At 47.5% G+C, this 24,998-nt stretch overlaps 2 protein-coding genes across 3 annotated transcripts in view; both read right to left on the bottom strand.

The window, feature by feature from the left end:
- Positions 1 to 956: 956 nt before the first annotated feature.
- The window catches only part of LOC143956100 (uncharacterized), a 30,248-nt gene continuing 6,206 nt past the window's right edge, over positions 957 to 24,998 (bottom strand). Inside the window, exon 2 of the mRNA XM_077466236.1 lies at positions 957 to 6,097. Coding sequence (XP_077322362.1) covers positions 4,903 to 6,097 — 1,195 coding nt within the window. The 3' untranslated portion in view covers positions 957 to 4,902. The remainder of the gene's footprint in view (positions 6,098 to 24,998) is intronic.
- LOC143955851 (uncharacterized) lies at positions 13,947 to 24,525 on the bottom strand. Of its 2 annotated transcripts, XM_077465968.1 has the most exons (6): positions 16,817 to 24,525; positions 15,509 to 15,710; positions 15,222 to 15,428; positions 14,911 to 15,132; positions 14,626 to 14,829; positions 13,947 to 14,502 (listed from the first exon to the last, which is right to left on the bottom strand). In XM_077465968.1, exons 2-6 carry the CDS (start codon positions 15,611 to 15,613, stop codon positions 14,296 to 14,298), a joined length of 945 nt encoding a protein of 314 aa, XP_077322094.1. In that variant the 5' UTR covers positions 15,614 to 15,710; positions 16,817 to 24,525; the 3' UTR covers positions 13,947 to 14,295. The 2 variants fall into 2 exon arrangements, with proteins under 2 accessions (XP_077322094.1, XP_077322095.1); XM_077465969.1 differs by lacking the exon at positions 15,509 to 15,710 and having other exon boundaries at positions 16,817 to 19,519.

A 24,998-nucleotide genomic window follows, 5' to 3' on the forward strand; every position in this document is an offset into this window, starting at 1 on the left:
CTAGGTATGGTGGGACTTGTAGTTCCTGAACAACTGGAGGATGCCGTAGTTTGGAGACCCCTAGTATAGACTTATGAGGTGAGAAGGTGATTGGTGGGAAAGGTGACACTCCAACAAAATGAAGACAATGCTCCGGCCCCGTAACTAGGGGAACGTTCTGATCCTGAAGGGGTAAATCTGCCTGTGTGGTGTAATAATTGTAGGCCATGTATGGTCAGGATGGTCATTGTCTTGTCTATTTATTGTCAGTGCTGTTTGTTTAGAGGAACATATTACTAGAATTTATCTCCAAAATGAAGAGAATGTTCCGGCCCAGTAAGTGGAATGTTCTGACCCCAAAGGGGTTAATCTAGGTTTCCACACTATATATGTATATATGATAATCCGCTGGACATAAAAGACGTCACAGTGACTATGGAGGAAGAGGACGGACATGACGGGGGGGGGGGTTACTGGGTGTAAATAGAAAATAAGATCTTATTACCTCCTTTTCTGCCACTTCCAGCAACGTCTCCTCTCTACGTCCTCCTGACTCACCTCTCACCCAAAACTTCCTGTCTGTACCTGACATCACTTCCTGTCTGTATTCCATAGAGACTTCCTGTCTGGGTAGACGCGAGATCACCATCTTGTGGAGCTCAGAGGAACTGCAGCCCCGAGAAACATCTAGTAGCGTGAACACGGCCTTGTGCTATGTGTGTATGTACTGTATCTTTTTTGTCTTGCGGCACACAAAAAAAAATCTAAAAAAATTTCCGGCACACCTGAAAAGATTGAACATTTTTTTGCGGTGAAGAACTTATTTATTTTTACATATAGACTGTCTGAGTTTATGAATCGCATTAAGTTTTGAAGTGGGCAGAGGTTTCTTAAGAATCACTTCTGCTCGGATTGTCTTTTACAATCCCAATTAGTTCTGGGTATCCGTCAGAAAAGAAGGAAGCCGGCATCTCCAGTAATCCAAATGAAAAGTCTTTATTGTTACATACAGTAGAAAAGCTAACGCGTTTCGGCACAAAAGGCCTTGATCACAGCATAGTTCTGGGTATCCTTTTATGGCATACTATGTATTCTTTTTTTTTATTGTTTAGAATTTTTATGCAATTTTCAGTTCAAAGTACAAAACAGAGCCTCCTGGGCATACCCCGGCTCAGCACACAACAAAAACATAACCAAAAGAAAACAATGAAAACTAAGACAACAACAAAAAAATTGGTAAGCTCTGATCCGCCGTAACCACTGGATTATAGGATTTACACCATACAACCTCCAGCGAAAGGTGTTCAGTGATGAAAAACACTGTCTCCCAGCACCTAGGAGCCCAGATGATCAACCCCTGGTGGGGCCTATCGACGTGGTTCTGCTAACCAAATGAGGGATCACTTGTCTAGTGTGACACTCACTAGTTTTCTGGAGATTCCACATTTTAACCAGTTCCCGACCAGCGCACGCCGATGTAAGTCGGCAGAATGGCATGGGCAGGCATATTGGCGTACAGGTACGTCCAAACTTTAATGCCTGCCCGCGGCGATCGAGTCCACGGCACCCGCGACCGGACTCACGGGGGTCCTGACCAGCACGTGAGTGCGCCGGCAGTAGTGCGCTCGTGTGCTGGTCGGGACCCCCGTGGCGGGTCCTGTGGACTCGATCGCCATGGGCATACCGCGACCGTCTCACGGGGCGGCTGAACGGAGAGATGCCGTTGTAAACAGCATCTCCCCATTCTGCCTAGCAACAAGTGATGCTGATATCTGCTCCATGTGATTGGAGCAGAGATCAGTGTTCATTAAATGAAAGCCCAGCCCCCCACAGTTAGTAACACGCCCCTAGGAACACTTAACCCCTACACTGCCACCCACTGGTTAACCCCTTCACTGCCAGTGTCATTTACACAGGAATCACTGCATTTGTATAGCACTGATTGCTGTATAAATGACAAGGGTCCCAAAAATGTGTCAAAAATGTCCGATGTGTCCGCCATAATGTCGCAGTCACAAAAAAAAAAAAAAAAAAAAAAAATCGCTGATCGCCGCCATTACTAGGAAAAAAAAATGATTTATAAAAATGCAATAAAACTATCCCCTATTTTGTAAACGCTATAACTTTTGCGCAAACCAATCAATAATCGCTTATTGCGATTTTTTTTACCAAAAATATGTAGAAGAATACGTATCGGCCTAAACTAAGGGAACATTTTTTTTTTATATATATTTTTGGGGGATATTTATTATAACAAAAAGTAAAAAATAATGAGGTTTTTTTCAAAATTGTCGCTCTATTTTTGTTTATAGCGCAAAAAATAAAACCCGCAGAGCAGATCAAATACCACCAAAAGAAAGCTCTATTTGTGGGAAAAAAATTACGTCAATTTTGTTTGGGAGCCATGTCGCACGACCGCGCAATTGTCAGTAAAAGTGACGCAGAAAGTGGTCTGGTCTTTGGCCAGCAAAATGGTCCGGGGCTGAAGTGGTTAAGGAACTTTCTCAACCTTTTCAACACAGAGGAACCCTTGAAATAACTTTCTGGTCTCAGGGTACCTCTGCTAGAAATGACTATATCTACAACTCATGATGCATTATTATCATAGTCAGGGGGAAGAATGTTCCTCACACTTGAGGTCATTGGGAAGAATTAACACCTTACAGAGAGCTAAAAAGATCAATGGTATAAGTGGGAACTTACCCGAGAGGCAGAAATTGCTCCTTGCTCAAGGAACCCCTAGCAACCTCTTTGAGGAACCCCAGGGTTCCATGGAACCCTGTTCTAGCGCAACCCCTAGATAGATAAGTGGTCTTGAATAATGGTAGGGCTGTGTTAACTAATCGCTTCCAAAAAAGAATGGATGGTACAGCAGGGGATATCTACCCGAGCACGATGGCCATACGTGCATAGTAAAGGAGTAGTCCCAAAAGGGTTTCTTACCACATGGCGGTGAGTCAATGGGTCTACAACACCCAACAGACAACCCTCTACTGTCAATGGGATCCGAATGGTGGCAACCATCAAAATAAAGGTGGTGACCTCAATCCAGAAAGTGGAGAGTGCTGCACACCGCCAACATGGATTTGGTCATAGTTTTACGATAAGGCCTGGACAGCAGAAACAGACATCCTACCAGGACTCAATTAGTTGTTTTTTCCAGCTCTGCACGGGTTTCTGATGCCTCGAAGTTGAGATAACGGCTCTTTTGAAGTGTTCTAAAGTTAAGCCTATGGATTTGTTGAATTAAAGGAGGGGGGAGGGGGAGGGGTAGGATCACTGCTGCAATGTGTAACTGCTCTGCAAGACTGTCATGGCTGACTTATGAATCCTGAACAACATGGCCTCTAGCTACAGCTTTTCGTGTGTCCACTATGGCCACTAGATGGAGCTGGCGATCATAGGAAATCACTATGGTCTTTTAAATATGGCCAGAATTTGTCACGGTGACAGATTCTCCTTTATGAGACATCAGGAGTCTCTTAGACCCCATGTATCTCCTGTCCTCCACTAAAGCTGATAAAGAGCAGATTGTGCTCCATTTGCAGCTTCTCCAGCCACATTGATGAGGAATGATAGTGCTAACCCTGGAATTGACATAATACACATTGCTTCTGGCTCAGTTCTATCTAGGGGTGATCAGAGAACAGAGGTTGACTGGCTTCCCTCTCCTCTACCTGGCGGCACCCACCATGCCAGGTGATGGGCCTGCAGGTGAGATAGCAGAGCCCAACAAACATAATGAGGGCGGTCCAATTAAAGTCGTGAGCGAGGCCAGAAATCTGCTTCATGATTGGACACAATATGGATCCTTCCACATCTCATTCCTGTTTACAGAAATATATGATATTACCAGTCCGGTAGCGGAGTATCGGCAATCACGAGGATTCGATATTTTACAGGCCTGGCCAATGGAGGAAAATGCCAAAACACCAAATTACGATGTTCAGGGAAACTTTCCCCAACCTTCCTACAGCAGTGGAATCACTTGTCACAGAGACCAACAGTACCCCTTCTCGAACATTCTGGTGAAGAATAAGTGCGCTTTTAGACATTAATCTGGCGCCCAACGTGGGGCCAGATTAATTTGGCCAGGGGGACAGAAACAAAAGGTACCGATCGGTTCTGGTTCGGTCCAAAACAATCGCCACAGGGAGAGCTTTGCAAAAATGATGCTGAGTGGTTTAGATTGACCACCCAGTCATATTTCTTAGGCTCTGCTATCCCACCTGCAGGCCCATCACCGGCATGGTGGGTGCCGCCAAGTAGAGGAGAGGGAAACCAGTGAACCTCTGTTCTCTAATCACCACTAGATATAACGAAAGAATGTTTCTTAGGCTCCAACATCCCACCTCCCCCTTGACAAATTCTGACAAAATATTTAAAAGACCACAGTCATTTCCCATGATCGGCAGCTCCATCTAGTGGCCATCATTTTTCCTCAATTGGAAAACTAGCAATTTAACAAAATATGGCCACTAGATGGTGCTGACGCTTATAGGAATCCACTGTATTAGTCATATCATGGATTATTAATTATGGCTAGACAAATGTGTGTCACATTTGTCCATATCATTTTTAAAAAGAAGACCTGTAAGGGTTTGTGAAAACTTCCACATCAAAATGTACTCAGCCAATGAGAGGTAATGGATCCATTTTTATTTTTATCCTGCTATCAATGGCCGACACGGTACGACACTTCATCCATGTCTTTGGTGATCTCTGATCTCCTTATCAACTGTTTCTTCCATGATGAAGATCAGCCATGGAGTATATCTGAGGTGTATATCAGGGTGTGCTTCTTCCCCACATGTCCAGCAACATTCATATAAAAGACATTTCCCGCACTCACTAATACACCTCCAGGGTTGTGTGGGACCCCTGATGTACAGGAAGACAGGACTTCAGTGAGGAACAATTCCCTCACTCAGAACTGGAACGTGTCTTCTCCCCCGTGTGAGATCTCTGATGTCTGTAAAGATAGGACTTTCTAGAAAAACCTTTCCCACACTCAGGACAAGAATATGGCTTCTCACCCGTGTGAGACCTCTGATGTATGACAATATCTGATTTTTGTACAAAACATTTTCCGCACTCAGGACAGGAATACGGCTTCTCCCCTGTGTGCAACCTCTGATGTCTGTCAAGATGCGACTTAACTGAAAACTGCTTCCCGCACTCAGAACATGAATACGGCTTCTCGCCCGTGTGAGACCTCTGATGTCTGACAAGTTCTGATTTCTGTGCAAAACATGTGCCACACTCAGAACAGGAATATGGCTTCTCCCCCGTGTGTGATCTCTGATGATAGGAAAGACTGGCCCTACTTGAAAAACATTTTCCGCACTCACGACAGGAATACGGCTTCTCACCCGTGTGCAATCTCTGATGATTATAAAGACTGGACTTATCTGAAAAACATTTTCCGCACTCAGAACAGGTAAGTGGCTTTTCCCTCATGTGCGATCTCTGATGTCTGTAAAGATGCGACTTGGTTGAAAAACATTTTCCGCACTCAGGACAAGAATATGGTTTCTCACCCGTGTGCGATCTCTGATGTAAAGAAAGATGTGACTTAACTGAAAAACATTTCCCGCACTCAGAACAGGGAAACGGATACTCCCCCGTGTGCGACCTCTGATGACTATAAAGACTGGACTTATCTGAGAAACATTTTCCGCACTCAGCACAGGAATGCGGCTTCTCCCCTGTGTGATATCTCTGATGTCTGTAAAGATTGGACTTGTCTAAAAAACATTTCCCACACTCAGGACAGAAATATGGCTTCTCTCCCCTGTGATATTTCAGATGTCTATTATGAGAGGACTTGTCTGCAAAACATTTTCCGCAGTCAGTACAGGAATATGGCTTCTCCCCCATGTGAGACCTCTGATGTATGACAAGACGTGCTTTTTTTGCAAAACATTTCCCGCACTCAGAACAGGAATATGGCTTTTCCCCCGTGTGAGACCTCTGATGTGTGACAAGATCTGATTTTTGTACAAAACATTTCCCACACTCAGAACAGGAATGTGGCTTCTCACCTGTATGAGATTTTTTGTGAACATTAAGACCAGATTTAAAACGAAAGCGCTTCCCGCACTCAGTACAGGAAAACCTCTTATCTGGTGGAAGGACGGCACCGTCCCGCACAGTCTGAGGTTCCTCGGGATAAGAGGAATACGATGGTCCGGCACCGTCCCGCACAGTCTGAGGTTCCTCAGGATAAGAGGAATACGATGGTCCGGCACCGTCCCGCACAGTCTGAGGTTCCTCGGGATAAGAGGAATACGATGGTCCGGCACCGTCCCGCACAGTCTGAGGTTCCTCAGGATAAGAGGAATACGATGGTCCGGCACCGTCCCGCACAGTCTGAGGTTCCTCGGGATAAGAGGAATACGATGGTCCGGCACCGTCCCGCACAGTCTGAGGTTCCTCAGGATAAGAGGAATACGATGGTCCATCTACACTGTGTGGTGCCGGATGGACATTTGAGGTAGTCGGGTTTTCTCCTGGACTATACTGTGTGATGTCCTCATCTTCTACTTTACAGTCTGGAGACAAAGTGAGACAATCCTCTGAGGTTTTCCTCATCTCCCGTCCATCTACTAAAATAGAAATACAAAGATTATTACTAGACATGAGCTGATTGGTTCCCCTAAACCAGGACTCCGCCCACATCAGGCAGCTTTGTCTCTGAGGATCTTACAATTCCCCCCTCAAGGTAACTAGTAAATGGGTCCTCTGATCTCCTACCAGATCATTTCTTTATTCATGGACCTTAGTCAGAGAGGGAGGAAACAACGAGAACTGTCTTCTATAGGAGTGACAGTGATGAGGGGATTATAGGACGAGTGTCCCCTCCCCCTCTATCACTCATTGCCATCTTCCCAACACAAGAAGTCCTGCACTTCCTTATTTAGTCCATGATTTAGTCATGAATAACAGCGGGGCTGAGCCCCACCAGAGGTCAGAGAGTGAGGATGGGGGGAGAACAACCAAGATGAAGACTGGACTGATCCTGAAGACCCCCATCATTGGCTTATTGACTCCTCCCCCATTATCACTTTCTGTTTAAGGCTCCAAAGTTGGAGGAAGTTATGGCCGTTGGTATATAACTCCAGATAAATTACATAATTTTCAAAAAGGGCTCTCAAACCTATGCTGGAGAGGATATTCAGAGGTGGGCTCGGTGGTCCACATCTGGTGGTCATAAAATAAAAAAGTTTTCTGGCAGACCGTACTATTAATAATTAAAGAAATCACCGGTTTAAAAATCCCAGAGGACCCTAGGGTATGCCTACTGCATGGGACCACCTTGTCTATCAAACAATATATATGCCGATCATTGACACCAAGCCTATTAAATGCTGCAAAGGAGCTTAACCCCCCCCCCCCGTTACTGGAAAAACCCAGAGACCCCCTCGGTGAAAAGTTGGTTCAGTAAAATTAACAGAATTCATAATCTGGAGTACTTAAAGTATAGTGGAGAACCGGGGGAAAGGGGATTTGTAAAGAGATGGAAATTCTGGGAAAAATATCAACAAACCCCAAGATTCGTCGTAAGGATGGCAGAAATAGGGTTGAACGAATAAGGGCGGTCTGGGTTGTTTACAGGAGAGACCAGAGGGATGGGGTGTGGACGGGTTGGGGACGGGGTGTGGGCGGGTTGGGGACGGGTTGGGGACGGGGTGTGGGCGGGTTGGGGACGGGGTGTGGGCGGGTTGGGGACGGGGTGTGGGCGGGTTGGGGGCGGGGTGTGGGCGGGTTGGGGGCGGGGTGTGGGCGGGTTGGGGGCGGGGTGTGGGCGGGTTGGGGACGGGGTGTTGGCGGGTTGGGGACGGGGTGTGGGCAGGTTGGGGACGGGGTGGGGACGGGGTGTGGGCGGGTTGGGGACGGGGTGTGGGCGGGTTGGGGACGGGGTGTGGGCGGGTTGGGGACGGGGTGTGGGACGGGGTGTGGGCGGGTTGGGGACGGGTGTGGGTGGGTTGGGGACGGGGTGTGGGCGGGTTGGGGACGGGGTGTGGGCGGGTTGGGGATGGGGTGGGGACGGGGTGTGGGCGGGTTGGGGATGGGGTGGGGACGGGGTGTGGGCAGGTTGGGGACGGGGTGTGGGCGGGTTGGGGACGGGGTGTGGGCGGGTTGGGGACAGGGGGAATGGTGGTAGGGTGGGTAAAGTTTTTTTTTCTTTTTTTTTTGTATAAGATTGACTAAGGGATGCAGATAAGTGGAGCCCATTGGGCACGATGCAATTAAAGCTAATTACATATAAAAAAATAAAAATAAAATTAATTCCACACAATTATGAAAGACAAATGCTACAATGATGTTGAAAAGATTCGGGGCTACAATGAACGGTAGAGTTGATTTGGGGTTCCCTGAACGTATTCACTGATGTGGCAAAAAAAAAAAAAGGATGTTATCACATTATGATCACCATGTAAAAGTCTATGCTCCAATCACATCATCCGATATAAAATGTCCAGCTGGTAGGAAATGGGTGTAACAAAAGAGAATACATATTATGTGTATATATAGCAGTGGGGGGAGGGGAGAGAAGAGAAGTCAGGACTATGTAATGTACAACATATTGTAAAAGATACAATAGATAGGACTATATAGTATCAGAATTATGTAATGTACAACATAGAGTATATAGTGCAGGGGTCATGAGTATGTCATGTCAATACAGAGTATACAGTGCAGAGGCCAGGAGTATGTAATGTACAACATAAAGTATATACTGCAGGAGTTAGTAGTAGGTAATGTGCAATATAAATTATACAGTGAGGGGTCAGGAGTATGTAATGTACAACATATTGTATAAGATACAACAGATGGGACTATATAGTATCAGAAATATGTAATGTGCAATATAGAGTATATAGTGCAGGTGTCAGGAGTATGTAATGTAAAACATAGAGTATATACTGCCGGGGTCAGCAGTATGTAATGTGCAATATAAATTAGTGAAGGGTCAGGAGTCTACCTAACCTACCAGTGCAGATCAGTGCCCATTATTGCCACCCATCAGCGCCCATCACTGCCACCTATCAGTGCCCATCACTGCCAGCTATCAGTGCCACCTATTAGTGCCCTTCAGTGCCACCCATTAGTGCCACCTCTCAGTGTCACGTCTCAGTGCTCACCAGTGTCGCCTTATCAGTGCCCATCAGTGCAGCCTATCGTGCCCATCAGTGCAGTTTCATCAGCGTGCATCAATGAAGGAGAAAAATTACCTGTTAGCAAAATTTTATAACAAAATATAATTTTTTTTTTTTAAATTTGGTCTTTTTACATTTTTTTTTATAAAAAATAAAAACCGCAGAGGTGATCAAATACCACCAAAAGAAAGCTCTATGTGTGGGAAAAAAAATGATAAAAATGTAATTTGGGTACAGTGTTGTATGACCGCGCAATTGTCATTCAAAGTGCGACAGCGCTGAAAGCTGAAAATTGGTCTGGGCAGGAGGGGTGGGGTGTTTAAGTGCCCCCCGGTAAGCAAGCGGTTACATTAGTCTGACTCCTCCATCACCATCATTTTCTCCTTACCAGAGAGGGAATCGTGATCTGATTTCGTGAACGACTTCCCATAAGCCCAATTCTGCAGAATTGCCTGCCGAAGACCTCTTGAATGGAGGCGGGCCCACTGAACAGGCAGGGATCGAGGCTGTGAGAAGGCCAAGTGTTGGCATGACTGCCTGAAATGTAATTGGTAAGTTTGACTGGACCTTCTTTACTGCGTTCTGATCTTTCATTATTTTTTCCTCTGCAAGTGTTTTTTTTTTCCTGAACAGAGTCGAACCCAGTAACCCAGTATAACCCAGTGTAACGATCCGGGGGCGATTAAGCTCTAGTGGTGCGTCCGAGTTGAAGAAATCGTGTCAGTCCTGACTGCATTTTCAAGGGCATGACAGCCCATTTTTATGCAAAAGAAACAAAAGTTCTAAAATAAACAGCAGATTCCCTCGCGGGGCTATTCAGCATTACAGTCCTGCTTCAGAACAACCAGCCTTCAGCCTCCCTGGCTAAAAAAAAGCACTTCTGCTCAGGCCTTACACCTTAGGCCTTGGTCTGTCTTCCCCAGACCTGACGTTCAGCACCTCTGTGCTTGCAGCTTCGTGCTGCACTGGCTCCCTCTTGACTCCTAAGCCAGACCTCCTGTCTGTCAGGCGGAGCTCTCTCCAAGGATGAGCACTGACCTCTATTCCTGGAATTATGATTATGAAGCCAGCGCACAGGTGTGCAATTTAGCAAGCCTACCAAAATCTGGCATACACTGCTCATAAGCACCTGTGACACGGGGGTCGCATCTCCACACCAAGAATCTGATTATCTAGGAAGGGACCAGGTTTGACTTCTGTTCAGAAGCCAGACCAAACTTTCTAATGCCGCGTACACGGATTTTCCATCGGGAAATGATGGATGTGAGCTTGTCGTCGGAAAGTCCGACCGTGCGTACGCTCCATCGGACATTTGCTGTCGGACTTTCCGCCACCAAATGTTGGCTTGCAGGTTCTCAAATTTTTTCCGCCAACAAAACTTTGTTGTCGGAAAGTCCGATCGCGTGTGCACAAGTCCGTCGCACAAAAGTCCACGCATGCTCAGAATCAAGCAGAAGGAGCCGCACTGGCTACTGAACTTCCTTTTTCTCGGCTCGTCGTACGTCTTGTACATCACCGCTAAGGATGAGCTCCGGCGTGTTCGCATGGTCCACGTGCAGAGCCCGCCAGGAAGTCGGCGCAGCGCTGCGCTAATCACAGGCAGTGAGACATTGCCCCGATGCGCGGCTGCAGAGATCGGGCAATGTCTCAGTGCCTGTGATTAGCACGGCACTGCGCCGACTTCCTGGCGGGCTCTGCACGTGGACCATGCGAACACGCCTGAGCTCATCCCTAGTCACCGCGTTCTCGATGTTCGTAATTGTCGGCCAACATTTGTGTGACTGCGTGTATGCAAGACAACTTTGAGCCAACAAAACTTCGAACAAAAAACCCACGTTTTTGTCGGCGGAAAGTCCGATCGTGTGTACGCGGCATAAGTCTTTTTAAAATCCCTCTACAGAAGGCCTTTTGAGTTGGCAAACAAAAAGGAGATCGTTCAGATAAAGGTAAAATCGACATTCCTCCCCTCCTGAACAGTGCCAAAACTTTCGCCATAATCTTCGAGAAGACCTTGCAGACATTCTCACGGATTCTGCAGAGGTGTCTGCCATTAATGTGTCAAGCAGATCTTTGCCGGAGGTCCCTGCCTCAATATTTCCTTTTAACTGTCCTCAGGGCCGCTGATAGGCCAGTACAACTGGCCCTGTTGTACCGGGCCTGGCCAAAAGGGGGGTCTGGGAAACCTGAACACAGAACTAATTCATGTAAAAAAAAAAAATCCTCCAGCCACCATGACCAAACATTGTCTGTCCGAGTCATTCTCTTCCACGCCTGTTCCTCATGCTGGCTCAAGTCCCGGCCATCACATCCTTTCCTGGCGCTGCGGAGTGATTCCTCTCCCTCTGCTCTGTTCTTCAAAGCGAGCGGAGCCATCAGCAGCAGAAGAAAAAAAAAGAAGCAGCTGGCATCTGACTGGAATAGTTTGTGGACACCCGCACTCCAGTCCAGGCAGAAGAAGTGACTCCTGGGGCCAGGCTAACACAGGTGTGTGTTTGCTTGGGGGGGGGGGGGAATTCGAGATCTACTACTACTACTGAAGAAGCATCTATACATTACCGCATTGACGGCATATATATATGTTTTTTTTTCAAAATAGTTTTTATTTTTTTGTTTTTAAAAAAAGTAAAAACCACAGAGGTGACCAAATACCACCAAAAGAAAATAAATATCACTTGTAGACAAACCTGCACTTTTTTTTAAGGCGGGGTCTGGGGAGGGGCCAGGGTGGGGCTAAAGGAGGGACCAGGGGCAGGACCAAGGGTGGAACTGAAGGGGGCTCCGTCAGGTAGGCTGTACGGGGCCCCAAGATTTCTATCAGCGGGCCCTGACTGTCCTAACCAGTGCTCCAGATTCTTGGCTACTACACTTGACGCCATCGCCGGCTTAAGATTAGGGAGCGTTGAGCCCCGGGCCGTTTTTAACAGGGAATTAGCTCTCCCATCCATAGTGTCCTTCAGGACCCCCCCATATCCTCGAACGCTAGGTCGGTATTTCGTGAGACCTGTGAGAAGTCTGCATCAAGCTTACAGTAGGTCTTTTCTTCCAAACTTGTGCACTAGCCTCGATAAAAAGGGAATCTTCATTGAAGCGATCTTGAAAAAAAAGGGGGGGGGCCCTCTCTGGGTCTTTCCATTCCCTTTTTACAGCCTCTGATAGGACTTTGTGCACCGGAAACACAACCAATGCTTGACCTCACCCATAACCTGATCAATCTTTGTTCTCGTAGGGATAATTTGGCCTTATCCTTCTTGATGTTCAGGTTGGTATGGATGGTTTTCAACAGGATGTCCATCTCTTCAAGGGACAGTAACGGGAGGAAGATAACGCCTTCTCTTCAACGTAACGCCCCATCTGACCCTGGGGAGTCACTTCCCTCCTCCGAATCACTAACCTCCCTAGGAGCCGAAGTGGACGGGGGCGAGGGCTGGATGGTGGATCACCCCTAGTCCGTAACACCGGGTCGCTTATCCAGATAAGATCGGAAAGATTGAAAACGTGTCTGCCAACTCTTTCGGAAAAGAAGTGAGAATCTCACTAGGTTGGGCAGAGGAAGCCGCTGAGGACGTTTCCTCTTTGACTAAATCTCCTTCAGGATCTCCTATATCTCCTGTAGGACCTACATAAAGGCTTGGTCCAAGAGTCCCTAAGCCCCTGTACACACGGTCGGAGATTTCGACAATCAAATCCGTCGGATCTTACCCGTTGGATCTTGTCCGAAACTGTTGCATACACAAGTTGTCGAAAAATCTGATCATTCAGAACGTGATGACGTAATTTCGTTACGATGGGACTACGTTCAGGCTAGTAGCCAATAGCTTTGATGTAGGAATTTGATCTGAGCATGCGTGGCACTTTGTCCGATCGGAATTCTCTACACATGATCGGAGTATGTCCGATGGAACCAGTTGGTCGGAAAAGATTTCCAACAAGTTGGAAAATTGGGTCCGACGGATATTCCGACGGAATCAGTCCGATGCATACCACACACAGTCGGATTATCCGACAACGTGGTCCGATAGGACACATTCCGACGGATTCTCCGACCGTGTGTACAAGGGCTAAGAGTGGCTTCACAGGAGGGACATCTCTTTTGGGAGGGGAGGCGAAGCGTGCTTGGCCTTTTGTTTGGCCTTTGCCAAAAAAAAAACACAAAAATATACCACGTCAGGCCTCCTCTCCAGCAGAATAAACTAATAGCAGACAGTGAAGCGAAACAACTCCACAATATCACAGCCCTAATCATGCTCCCCAGTGCAGTAATCTCAGGCGCGTGATGCAGGCTCCCCTCCCCCCCTACTAGGGGAGGAAGGGAGGGAAACAAACATAACCCAGGTGTATAAAAAAAAAAAAAAAAAAGAAAAGACAGGGGCCTCTGCTTACCTAGGCCTGGCTGCCGTTTGTGGTTCCTTCTCCTGCCACTGCCAACAATTCCTCTGGATCCATCCTGCAGAGGACTTCCCGGTCCGCTGCGAGGACTGGAAATCCACCAACAGGGGCCGCCTCCTCCTCCTGGGTTCCAGCGGCTGGAACCAGAAGCCGCTGCACGCCGCCGGATGTCCCGCCCCGTCCGGAAGCGATGCCGCCCGCCACCCGGGACCGAGTTGAGGCCAGAGACGCCGCACCGTGCATTGCACAGCCCACCCGCTCCCTGCCCGTGGGACCTTCTGTTAGCATCTACCCTTCGCCCCGGCTCAAAGAGGAGAAGACTCAGGGACACCCCCCCTGTCCCGTCAGCGGGGGGTGATGGGACGGCCAACAGAATAAAACTGAACAAGGTATGTCCTTCACCTTTCCCCCACCTGGAGAGAGCACAGCACATCCTTGGTTTCCTGCAGCGCTTCCACCATGGTGTGGGAAACACTACAACTGAGGTCATGGTGGAAGTGCCCGGGCGTTTTATAGTGGTTTCTGCGGTGTTTCCTGTGAAATTGGGAGGAGCTGCGCTCTCTCCAGGTGCTGTCCTGAAAGACGATTTGGGAAATGAACATTTTGCAGAACCCCAGAATCTCCATAAATCCAGTCTAGAGACATAAATTGTGTCGGCAGCACAGAGAAGGAAGATTATCGGAGAGAAATCCAGGAATACAGGACGGGGAACACAGCTCAGGAAAGTGACCAGGGGATTACAGGCTGATATCACCCAGCCCCCGCCCTACTCTGGACCAATCAGTGAGCAGTATGGGTGGAGGAATGGATTTAGTGTTAATGACCCACCTGTGCTGATCTCTGTAGGAGTGTCCTCCTCTATAAATGTCCCCGTTATTCCATCCTCCTCCATAGACTGCTGATCATCCCTCACATTCCTCTCTTCTTCTTCTTCTGATTTCACCTCAACTTTTAGATCTATCAGATCTTCACCCTAAACCGATAACATGAGAGAGAAAATCATCTGTAAAATAAGAGCTTTAATATTGTGACATCACATAAAAAATCCACACATTGTCTCTGTAAGTGAATGTTCTAGATTCTCCGTCCCACCAACCTTGTAACAGTGGGGGATGGTGTGACCTTCCTGTGTGGAATCCCGGGAATACAGAGGACGGGGACATCTCTCTGGTGGGTTTCTGGTATTTGGTGGCTCCATCATATCCTTGTGTCCTTCTGAAAACTCCTCCATAACCCCATACTCCTCATCCTCCTCTTTATACTCTTTGACAAAACTATTATCATCCCCGAGGTTTCCAATCTGCAATATATTATAAAACATTTATTGTAACACACATGCTTGTGCATAATGTATAACTACCAGTGATTGTTCCTCATCTACCTGATGATGGTGAGGGATGGTGTGACCTACCTGTGTGGAATCCCGGGAATACAGAGGACGGGGACATCTCTCTGGTGGGTTTCTGTAGCTGGATGACTCCACCATGGTGTCCTGGTACAGATCTTTGTGTCCTTTTGGAAACTCCTCCATCACCCCATCCTCATCATCCTCCTCTTTTATCTCTTCTTTAACCTCAACTTTAGGATCTCTCAGGTTTCCACTCTGAATATATAACAAAAATGACATCAATGGTAACAATGCAGATAATGTACAGATCCTAATGATACTATCAGTGATTGTTCCTCATCTACCTGATGATGGTGGGGGATGGTGTGACCTTCCTGTGTGGAATCCCGGGAATACAGAGGACGGGGACATCTCTCTGGTGGGTTTATGTTATTAGGTGGCTCCATCATATCCTTGTGTCCATCTGAAAGCTCCTTCATTACACCATATTCCTTGTCCTCTTGCTTGTACCCTTCTTTAATAACACTATTATAATCTTCAAGGTTTCCAATCTGAATATATAATAAAACATTTATTGTAACAAACATGATTGTGTATAAATCATAACTATTCATAATTGTTCCTCATCTACCTGATGATGGTGGGGGATGGTGTGATCTTCCTGTGTGGAATCCCGGGAATACAGAGGACGGGGACATCTCTCTGGTGGGTTTCTGGTACTTGATTGCTCCATCATGATGTCCTTCAGAAAGCTCCTTCATCACACCATACTCCTCATCCTCCTCTTTTTACTCTTCTTTAACAACAATATTATAATCTCCGAGGTTTCCACTCTGAATATATAATAAAACATTTGTTGTAACAAACATGTTTGTGTATAATTCCTATCGGTGATTGTTACCCATCTACCTGATCATGGTGGGGGAGGCTGTGAATGAATATCTGAGACTTGGATCAATATGGAAAAATTTGTTTTCAGGACATTCTTTCTACAAATGACATTTTCCCTCTTTCTTCCTATTTGAATCCTCGAAAAGAAGTACATATATATTCTAATCCCTCCTTAAAAAAAAAAATTCAGGATATTTTTTTCCCATAAATTACATTTTCCCTCTTTCTTCCTATTTAAATCTTCTAAAATAAAGACATACATATTCCCATCCCCCCTAAAAAAACAAACAAAAAAAGAACCCATCCCCGGCACTAATAAAAGTCATATAGTCCGTTAGTATAGATCAGGGATCTCCAAACTACGACCCTCCAGCTGTTGTGGAACTCCACGTCCCACGAGACATTGTAAAACTCTGACATTCACAGACATGACCAGGCATGGTGGGACTTGTAGTTCCTGAACAACTGGAGGGCCGCAGTTTGGAGATCCCTAGTATAGACTGATGAGGTGAGAAGGTGATTGGTGGGAAAGGTGACACACCAACAAAATGAAGACAATGTTCCGGCCCCGTAACTGGGGGAACGTTCTGACCCTGAAGGGGTAAATCTGCCTGTGTGGTGTAATAATTGCCCGATGTAGGCCATGTATGGTCAGGATGGTCATTGTCTTGTCTATTTATTGTCAGTGATGTTTGTTTAGAGGAACATATTACTAGAATTTATCTCCAACATGAAGGGAATGTTCCGGCTCCAAGTGGAGGAATGTTCTGCCCCTGAAGGGGTTAATCTAGGTTCCCACACTATATATGTGTGTATCATCATCTGCTGGAGATAAAAGACGTCACAGTGACTATGGAGGAAGAGGACGGAACATGACGGGGGGTTACTGGGTGTATATAGAAAATAATATTTTTAGATTGTAAGCTCTAACGAGCCGGGCCCTCCGATTCCTCCTGTATTGTAACTGTACTGTCTGCCCTCATGTTGTAAAGTGCTGAACAAACTGTTTACGCCATATAAATCCTGTATAATAATAATATCTTATTACCTCCTCTGCTGCCAGATCCAACAATGTCTCCTCTCTACTTCCCCCGACTCACCTCTCACCTGGAACTTCCTTTCCGTATGTGACATCACTTCCTGTCTTCCATAGAGACTTCCTGTCTGGGTAGGTGTGAGATCACCATCTTGTGGAGCTCAGAGAAACGTCTCGTAGTGCAAAGACGGCCTTGTGCTGCGTGTGTTTGTACTGTATATCCTTATACACTATATTGCCAAAAAATATTAGGACGCCTGCCTTCACACGCACATGATTTTTAATGGCATCCCAGTCTAAAGCCAGCTGAAAAAAGTTGAACGAGGGTGCTAATAAGCTGGGGATCTGCTGAACTAGGGTACTAATGAGCCGGGGATCTGCTCAACGAGGGTGATAATGAGCTGGGGATCTGCTGAACTAGGGTACTAATAAGCTGGGTATCTGCTCAAAGAGGGGGTATAAGGAACATGGGTACTAATAGCTGGGGATCTGCTGAACGAGGGCACTAATAAGCTGGGGATATGCTCAACAAGGGTGCTAATGAGCTGGGGATCTGCTGAACTAAGGTGCTAATGAGCTGGGGATCTGCTCAACGAGGGCACCAATAAGCTGGGGATCTGCTGAACGAAGGTGCTAATAAGCTGAGAATCTGCTGAACAAGGGCACTAAAAAACTGGGGATCTGCTGAACGAGGGTACTAATGAGCTGGGGATCTGCTGAATGAGGATGCTAATGAGCTAGGGATCTGCTCAACGGGGGTGTTAATGAGATGGGGATCTGCTCAATGAGGGTGCTAATAAGCTGGGGATGTGCTGAACTAAGGTACCAATGAGCTGGAGATATGCTGAACCAAGGCAATAATAAGCTGGGGATCTGCTGAACTAGGGTACTAATGAGCTGGGGATCTGCTCAACGGGGGTGTAAATGAGCTGGGGATCTGCTCAACGAGGGTGCTAATAAGCTGGGGATCTGCTGAACCAAGGCACTAATAAGCTGGGGAATCTGCTGAACCAAGGCACTAATAAGCTGGGGATCTGCTGAACTAGGGTACTAATGAGCTGGGGATCTGCTGAATGAGGGTGCTAATGAGCTGGGGATCTGCTGAACTAAGGTACTAATGAGCTGGGGTTCTGCTCAACAAGGGTGCTAATGAGCTGGGAATCTGCTGAATGAGGGTGCTAATAAGCTGGGGATTTGCTGAACCAAGGCACTAATAAAATGGGGATCTGCTGAACTAGGGTACTAATGAGCTGGGGATCTGCTGAATGAGGATGCTAATGAGCTGGGGATCTGCTCAACGAGGGTGCTAATGAGCTGGGGATCTGCTGAGCTAAGGTACTAATGAGCTGGGGATCTGCTCAACAAGGGTGCTAATGAGCTGGGGATCTGCTGAAGTAGGGTACTAATAAGCTGGGCATCTGCTCAAAGAGGGGTCAAAGGAACCAGGGCACTAATAAGCTGGGGATCTGCTCAACAAGGGTGCTAATGAGCTGGGGATCTGCTGAACTAAGGTACTAACCCACCTCATAAACCGATCATTCCACGAAGGGATTGTTCCCAGCATCTTCAAACAAGGCATCGTCAAACCTCTACTCAAGAAACCAAACCTGGACCCTCAGGATCCAAAACAACCGTAGGCTAATTACGAGCCTCAACACCATTTCTAAGATCATGGAGAAAGCTGTAGTACATCAGCTACAACTTCACCTGGATACTCACAAACTCCTGGACCCACTGCAATCAGGCTTCCGCCCGGGTCATGGAACAGAAACAGCTCTCCTCAAGATTTGGGATGACGCCCTCGAAGCAGCAGATGACGGAGAGCCGTGTCTCCTCGTACTGCTAGACCTAAGTGCAGCGTTTGATACAGTAGATCACAATACTCTACTCGTCCGACTCACAGAAGTAGCCGGAGTCCAAGACATAGATCTCCAATGGTTCGCGTCCTTCCTAGAAAATCGGTCACAGACAGTGAAACTAGGAAAATTCCTCTCCGAAACTCGGGCAGTCACCTGCGGAGTCCCTCAAGGCTCTCCTTTGTCACCCGTTCTCTTCAACATTTACATTCGCCCACTCCTTCAAATCATCAGATGCTCAGATCTCTGCTTCCACTCTTACGCTGACGACACGCAACTTTATTTCCGGATCAATGGAAAAAAAGATCACCAACAACTTGAAAACTGCCTCAAATCAATAGAGGACTGGATGACCACTAACTCCCTCCAGCTGAACCAATCAAAGACAGAGCTTCTTATCTTACACCCAAATCATAAGCCTCCAACCAAAACCTCCTGGTCTCCACCAACCGTCTTTGGGCAGACTATCTCCCCAAAGACCAAAGCGAAGAGTCTCGGGGTTATTTTAGATGCACAAATGTCAATGGTTGCGCAAATAGGAGCCGTAGTCAGTGGATCTCACCATCTGCTGCGCATGCTTCGCAGACTCATCCCTTTTATCCCAAAGAATGACAAAGCAGTTGTAGTTGGAACAATCATTAATTCACGACTGGACTACGCAAACTCGCTTTACATAGGATTACCACAATATCAACTTGCGCAATTACAACTGATCCAAAACACGGCGGCAAGGCTGATAACAGGAAAGAAACCCTGGGAATCCATCTGCATGCTATGGCCCTTACCCTGAGGAGCTTACATTGGCTAACCGTAAAAAAAAAAAAAAATCGGATCACGTTCAAGACCCTTTGCCTCACCCACAAATGCGTGCATAGAGAAGCTCCGCAATACCTAATGGAGAAAATAAATCATTACACACCAAACCGCAGTCTTCCATCAGCCAACAAAAACCTCCTCCTCGTGCCCAAAGCCCGGTATAAATCCAAGGGGGATCGGAGATTCGCTGTCCAATTGCCTCGGCTATGGAATGCTCTACCAATCAACATTCGCCTGGAAGAAAATCACCTGGCTTTGAGGAAAAAACTCAAGACCTTCCTCTTTTAGCAGATGATCAAAGCTCGCCACAGCGCCTAGGGGCGATTCAGTTCGCATTGTGTGCTATACAAGTATTTCATTCATTCATTCACTAATGAGCTGGGGATCTGCTCAACGAGGGTGCTAATGAGCTGGGGATCTGCTCAACCAAGGTACTAATGAGCTGGGGATCTACTGAACTAAGGTACTAATGAGCTGGGAATCTGCTGAACTAAGGTACTAATGAGCTGGGAATCTGCTGAACGAGGGTGCTAATGAGCTGGGGATCTGCTGAACTAAGGTACTAATGAGCTGGGGATCTGCTGAATGAGGATGTTAATGAGCTGGGGATCTGCTCAACAAGGGTGCTAATGAGCTGGGGATCTGCTGAACTAAGGTACTTATGAGCTGGGAATCTGCTCAACGAGGGTTCTAATGAGCTGGGGATCTACTGAACTAAGGTACGAATGAGCTGGGGATCTGCTCAACAAGGGTGCTAATGAGCTGGGAATCTGCTGAACGAGGGTGCTGATAAGCTGGGGATCTGCTGAACCAAGGCACTAATAAGCTGGGCATCTGCTGAACTAGGGTACTAATGAGCTGGGGATCTGCTGAATGAGGATGTTAATGAGCTGGGGATCTGCTCAACAAGGGTGCTAATGAGCTGGGGATCTGCTCAACGAGGGTGCCAATGAGCTGGGGATCTGCTCAACCAAGGTACTAATGAGCTGGGGATCTGCTCAACCAAGGTACTAATGAGCTGGGGATCTACTGAACTAAGGTACTAATGAGCTGGGAATCTGCTGAACGAGGGTGCTAATAAGCTGGGGATCTGCTGAACCAAGGCATTAATAAGCTGGGGATCTGCTGAACTAGGGTACTAATGAGCTAGGGATCTGCTGAATGAGGAGGTTAATGAGCTGGGGATCTGCTCAACAAGGGTGCTAATGAGCTGGGGATCTGCTGAACTAAGGTACTAATGAGCTGGGAATCTGCTCAACGAGGGTTCTAATGAGCTGGGGATCTGCTGAACTAAGGTACTAATGAGCTGGGGATCTGCTCAACAAGGGTGCTAATGAGCTGGGAATCTGCTGAACGAGGGTGCTAATAAGCTGGGGATCTGCTGAACCAAGGCACTAATAAGCTGGGGATCTGCTGAACTAGGGTACTAATGAGCTGGGGATCTGCTGAATGAGGATGTTAATGAGCTGGGGATCTGCTCAACAAGGGCGCTAATGAACTGGGGATCTGCTCAACGAGGGTGCTAATGAGCTGGGGATCTGCTGAACTAAGGAGCTGGGGTTCTCCTCAAGAAGGGTGCTAATGAGCTGGGAATCTGCTGAATGAGGGTGCTGATGAGCTAGGGATCTGCTCAACGAGGGTGCTAATGAGCATGGGATCTGCTGAACTAAGGTGCTAATGAGCTGGGGAACTGCTGAACTGAGGTACTAATGAGCTGGGGATCTGCTCAACAATGGTGCTAAGGAGCTGGGGATCTGCTGAACTAGGGTACTAATAAGCTGGGGATCTGCTCAAAGAGGGGTCTGCTGAACCAGGGCACTAATAAGCTGGGCATCTGCTGAACCAGGGCACTAATAAGCTGGGGATCTGCTCAACAAGGGTGCTAATGAGCTGGGGATCTGCTGAACTAAGGTACTAAGGAGCTGGGGTTCTGCTCAAGAAGGGTGCTAATGAGCTGGGAATCTGCTGAATGAGGGTGCTAATGAGCTAGGGATCTGCTCAACGAGGGTGCTAATGAGCTGGGGATCTGCTGAACTAAGGTGCTAATGAGCTGGGGAACTGCTGAACTGAGGTACTAATGAGCTGGGGATCTGCTCAACAATGGTGCTAAGGAGCTGGGGATCTGCTGAACTAGGGTACTAATAAGCTGGGGATCTGCTCAAAGAGGGGTCTAAGGAACCAGGGCACTAATAAGCTGTGGATCTGCTCAACAAGGGTGCTAATGAGCTGGGGATCTGATGAACTAAGGTGCTAATGAGCTGGGGATCTGATGAACTAAGGTGCTAATGAGCTGGGGCTCTGCTCAACTAGGGCACTAATAAGCTGGGGATCTGCTGAACTAGGGTAATAGTGAGCTGGGGATCTGCTGAACTAGGGTACTAATAAGCTGGGGATCTGCTCAAAGAGGGGTCTAAGGAACCAGGGCACTAATAAGCTGGGGATCTGCTGAATCAGGGCACTAATAAGCTGGGGATCTGCTCAACAAGGGTGCTAATGAGCTGGGGATCTGATGAACTAAGGTGCTAATGAGCTGGGGCTCTGCTCAACTAGGGCACTAATAAGCTGGGGATCTGCTGAACTAGGGTACTAGTGAGCTGGGGATCTGCTGAACGAAGGTGCGAATAAGCTGAGAATCTGCTGAACCAGGGCACTAAAAAGCTGGGGATCTGCTGAATGAGGGTGCTAATGAGCTGGGGATCTGCTGAACTACGGTGCTAATGAGCTGGGGATCTGCTCAACTAGGATGCCAATGAGCTGAGGATCTGCTGAACCAATGTACTAATGAGCTGGGGATCTACTGAACTAAGGTACTAATGAGCTGGGAATCTGCTCAACGAGGGTTCTAATGAGCTGGGGATCTGCTGAACTAAGGTACGAATGAGCTGGGGATCTGCTCAACAAGGGTGCTAATGAGCTGGGAATCTGCTGAACGAGGGTGCTAATAAGCTGGGGATCTGCTGAACCAAGGCACTAATGAGCTGGGGATTTGCTGAACTAGGGTACTAATGAGCTGGGGATCTGCTGAATGAGGATGTTAATGAGCTGAGGATCTGCTCAACAAGGGTGCTAATGAGCTGGGGATCTGCTGAACTAAGGTACTAATGAGCTGGGAATCTGCTCAACGAGGGTGCTAATGAACTGGGGATCTGCTCAACGAGGGTACTAATGAGCTGGGGATCTGCTCAACGAGGGTGCTAATGAGCTGGGGATCTGCTCAACGAGGGTGCTAATGAGCTGGAGATCTGCTCAACGAGGGTGCTAATGAGCTGGGGATCTACTGAACTAAGGTACTAATGAGCTGGGAATCTGCTGAACGAGGGTGCTAATAAGCTGGGGATCTGCTGAACCAAGGCATTAATAAGCTGGGGATCTGCTGAACTAGGGTACTAATGAGCTGGGGATCTGCTGAATGAGGATGTTAATGAGCTGGGGATCTGCTCAACAAGGGTGCTAATGAGCTGGGGATCTGCTGAACTAGGGTACTAATGAGCTAGGGATCTGCTGAACTAGGGTACTAATGAGCTAGGGATCTGCTGAATGAGGAGGTTAATGAGCTGGGGATCTGCTCAACAAGGGTGCTAATGAGCTGGGAATCTGCTGAACGAGGGTGCTAATAAGCTGGGAATCTGCTGAACCAAGGCACTAATAAGCTGGGGATCTGCTGAACTAGGGTACTAATGAGCTGGGGATCTGCTGAATGAGGATGTTAATGAGCTGGGGATCTGCTCAACGAGGGTGCTAATGAGCTGGGGATCTGCCGAACTAAGGTGCTAATGAGCTGGGGATCTGCTGAACTAAGGTGCTAATGAGCTGGGGATCTGCTGAACAATGGTGCTAAGGAGCTGGGGATCTGCTGAACTAGGGTACAAATAAGCTGGGGATCTGCTCAAAGAGGGGTCTAAGGAACCAGGGCACTAATAAGCTGGGGATCTGCTGAACCAGGGCACTAATAAGCTGGGGATCTGCTCAACAAGGGTGCTAATGAGCTGGGGATCTGATGAACTAAGGTGCTAATGAGCTGGGGCTCTGCTCAACTAGGGCACTAATAAGCTGGGGATCTGCTGAACTAGGGTACTAGTGAGCTGGGGATCTGCTGAACTAGGGTACTAGTGAGCTGGGGATCTGCTGAACGAAGGTGCTAATAAGCTGAGAATCTGCTGAACCAGGGCACTAAAAAGTTGAGGATCTGCTGAATGAGGGTGCTAATGAGCTGGGGATCTGCTGAACTAAGGTACTAATGAGCTGGGGATCTGCTCAACTAGGATGCTAATGAGCTGAGGATCTGCTGAACCAATGTACTAATGAGCTGGGGATCTACTGAACTAAGGTACTAATGAGCTGGGGATCTGCTTAACCAGGGTGCTAATGAGCTGGGAATCTGCTGAACGAGGGTGCTAATAAGCTGGGGATCTGCTGAACCAAGGCACTACTAAGCTGAGGATCTGCTGAACTAGGGTACTAATGAGCTGGGGATCTGCTCAATGAGGGTACTAAGGAGCTGGAGATATTATTCAGAATGGGGGTACTATTAAGCCAGGGCTCTATTGGTCTCCTTTAAAACAAATAGAAAATCAACACCCACACTGGGCATTTGCCTTCATTAAAACTTCAAAGAAGCATCAAAAACATATTATAAAGCATGTTGGTAAGCGCTTTAATGGGCATTGGAGTCGAGTGTAAATGATCCCTAAGTGCGCTCTCAGACATCGTCACAGGGAGAGCCGTGCAAACTGCTCCTGGATGGCTTCCATGGACCCCCCGGCTTGTTTCTTAGGCTCCGATATTCCACCTGCAGGCCCAGCACCAACTTGGTGGAGGCATCCAGGTAGAGGGGGAAGGAGACCAGTGAATCTCTGTTCTCCGATCACCTCTACGTAGAACGAACCCAGAAGCAACGTGTATGATGTCACCTCCAGAGTTAGCACCATCATTCCTCACCCCTGTGGCTAGAGAAGCTGCGAATGAAGCACAATCTGCTCTCCATTAGCTTCAGTGGAGGGCAGTAGATACACTATATTACCAAAAGTATTGGGACGACTGCCTTTACACACACCTGAACGTTAATGGCATCCCTAGTCCGTAGGGTTCAGTGCTGAGTTGGCCCTCCCTTTACAGCTATAACAGCTTCAACTCTTCTGGGAAGGCCGTCCACAAGGTTTAGGAGTAGTGATGGACGAACTTCCGATGGGACGTTTCGCGAACCGCGAACCAAAAGTTTGCGAACCGCAAAGTTTGCGGCGGGCCCCATTGACTTTAATGGCAGGCGAACCTTAAAAACCTCCAGGTCATATTTTCAGGCACAAAATACTTACTAGCTGTGCACACATAGTCCCACCACATGGACACTGACATACCAGAAGTATTAAGTGAATCTGGGATCGACAACGACAAGCATTCTTTTTTTATCTGTGAAAGTTTGACAATTCAGGAGTGCATGAAGGCCATGGAGGAGAGGCATGGTCAGGGCAGGCTATGAAGGGGGTGCAGGAGATGATCAGTGCCACAGTCAGGGCAGCGCAGTC

This window comes from Lithobates pipiens, unplaced genomic scaffold, assembly GCF_037356315.1.
Source record: "Lithobates pipiens isolate NorthernLeopardFrog02 unplaced genomic scaffold, aLitPip1_a1.2 Scaffold_35, whole genome shotgun sequence".
Taxonomy (NCBI): domain Eukaryota; kingdom Metazoa; phylum Chordata; class Amphibia; order Anura; family Ranidae; genus Lithobates; species Lithobates pipiens.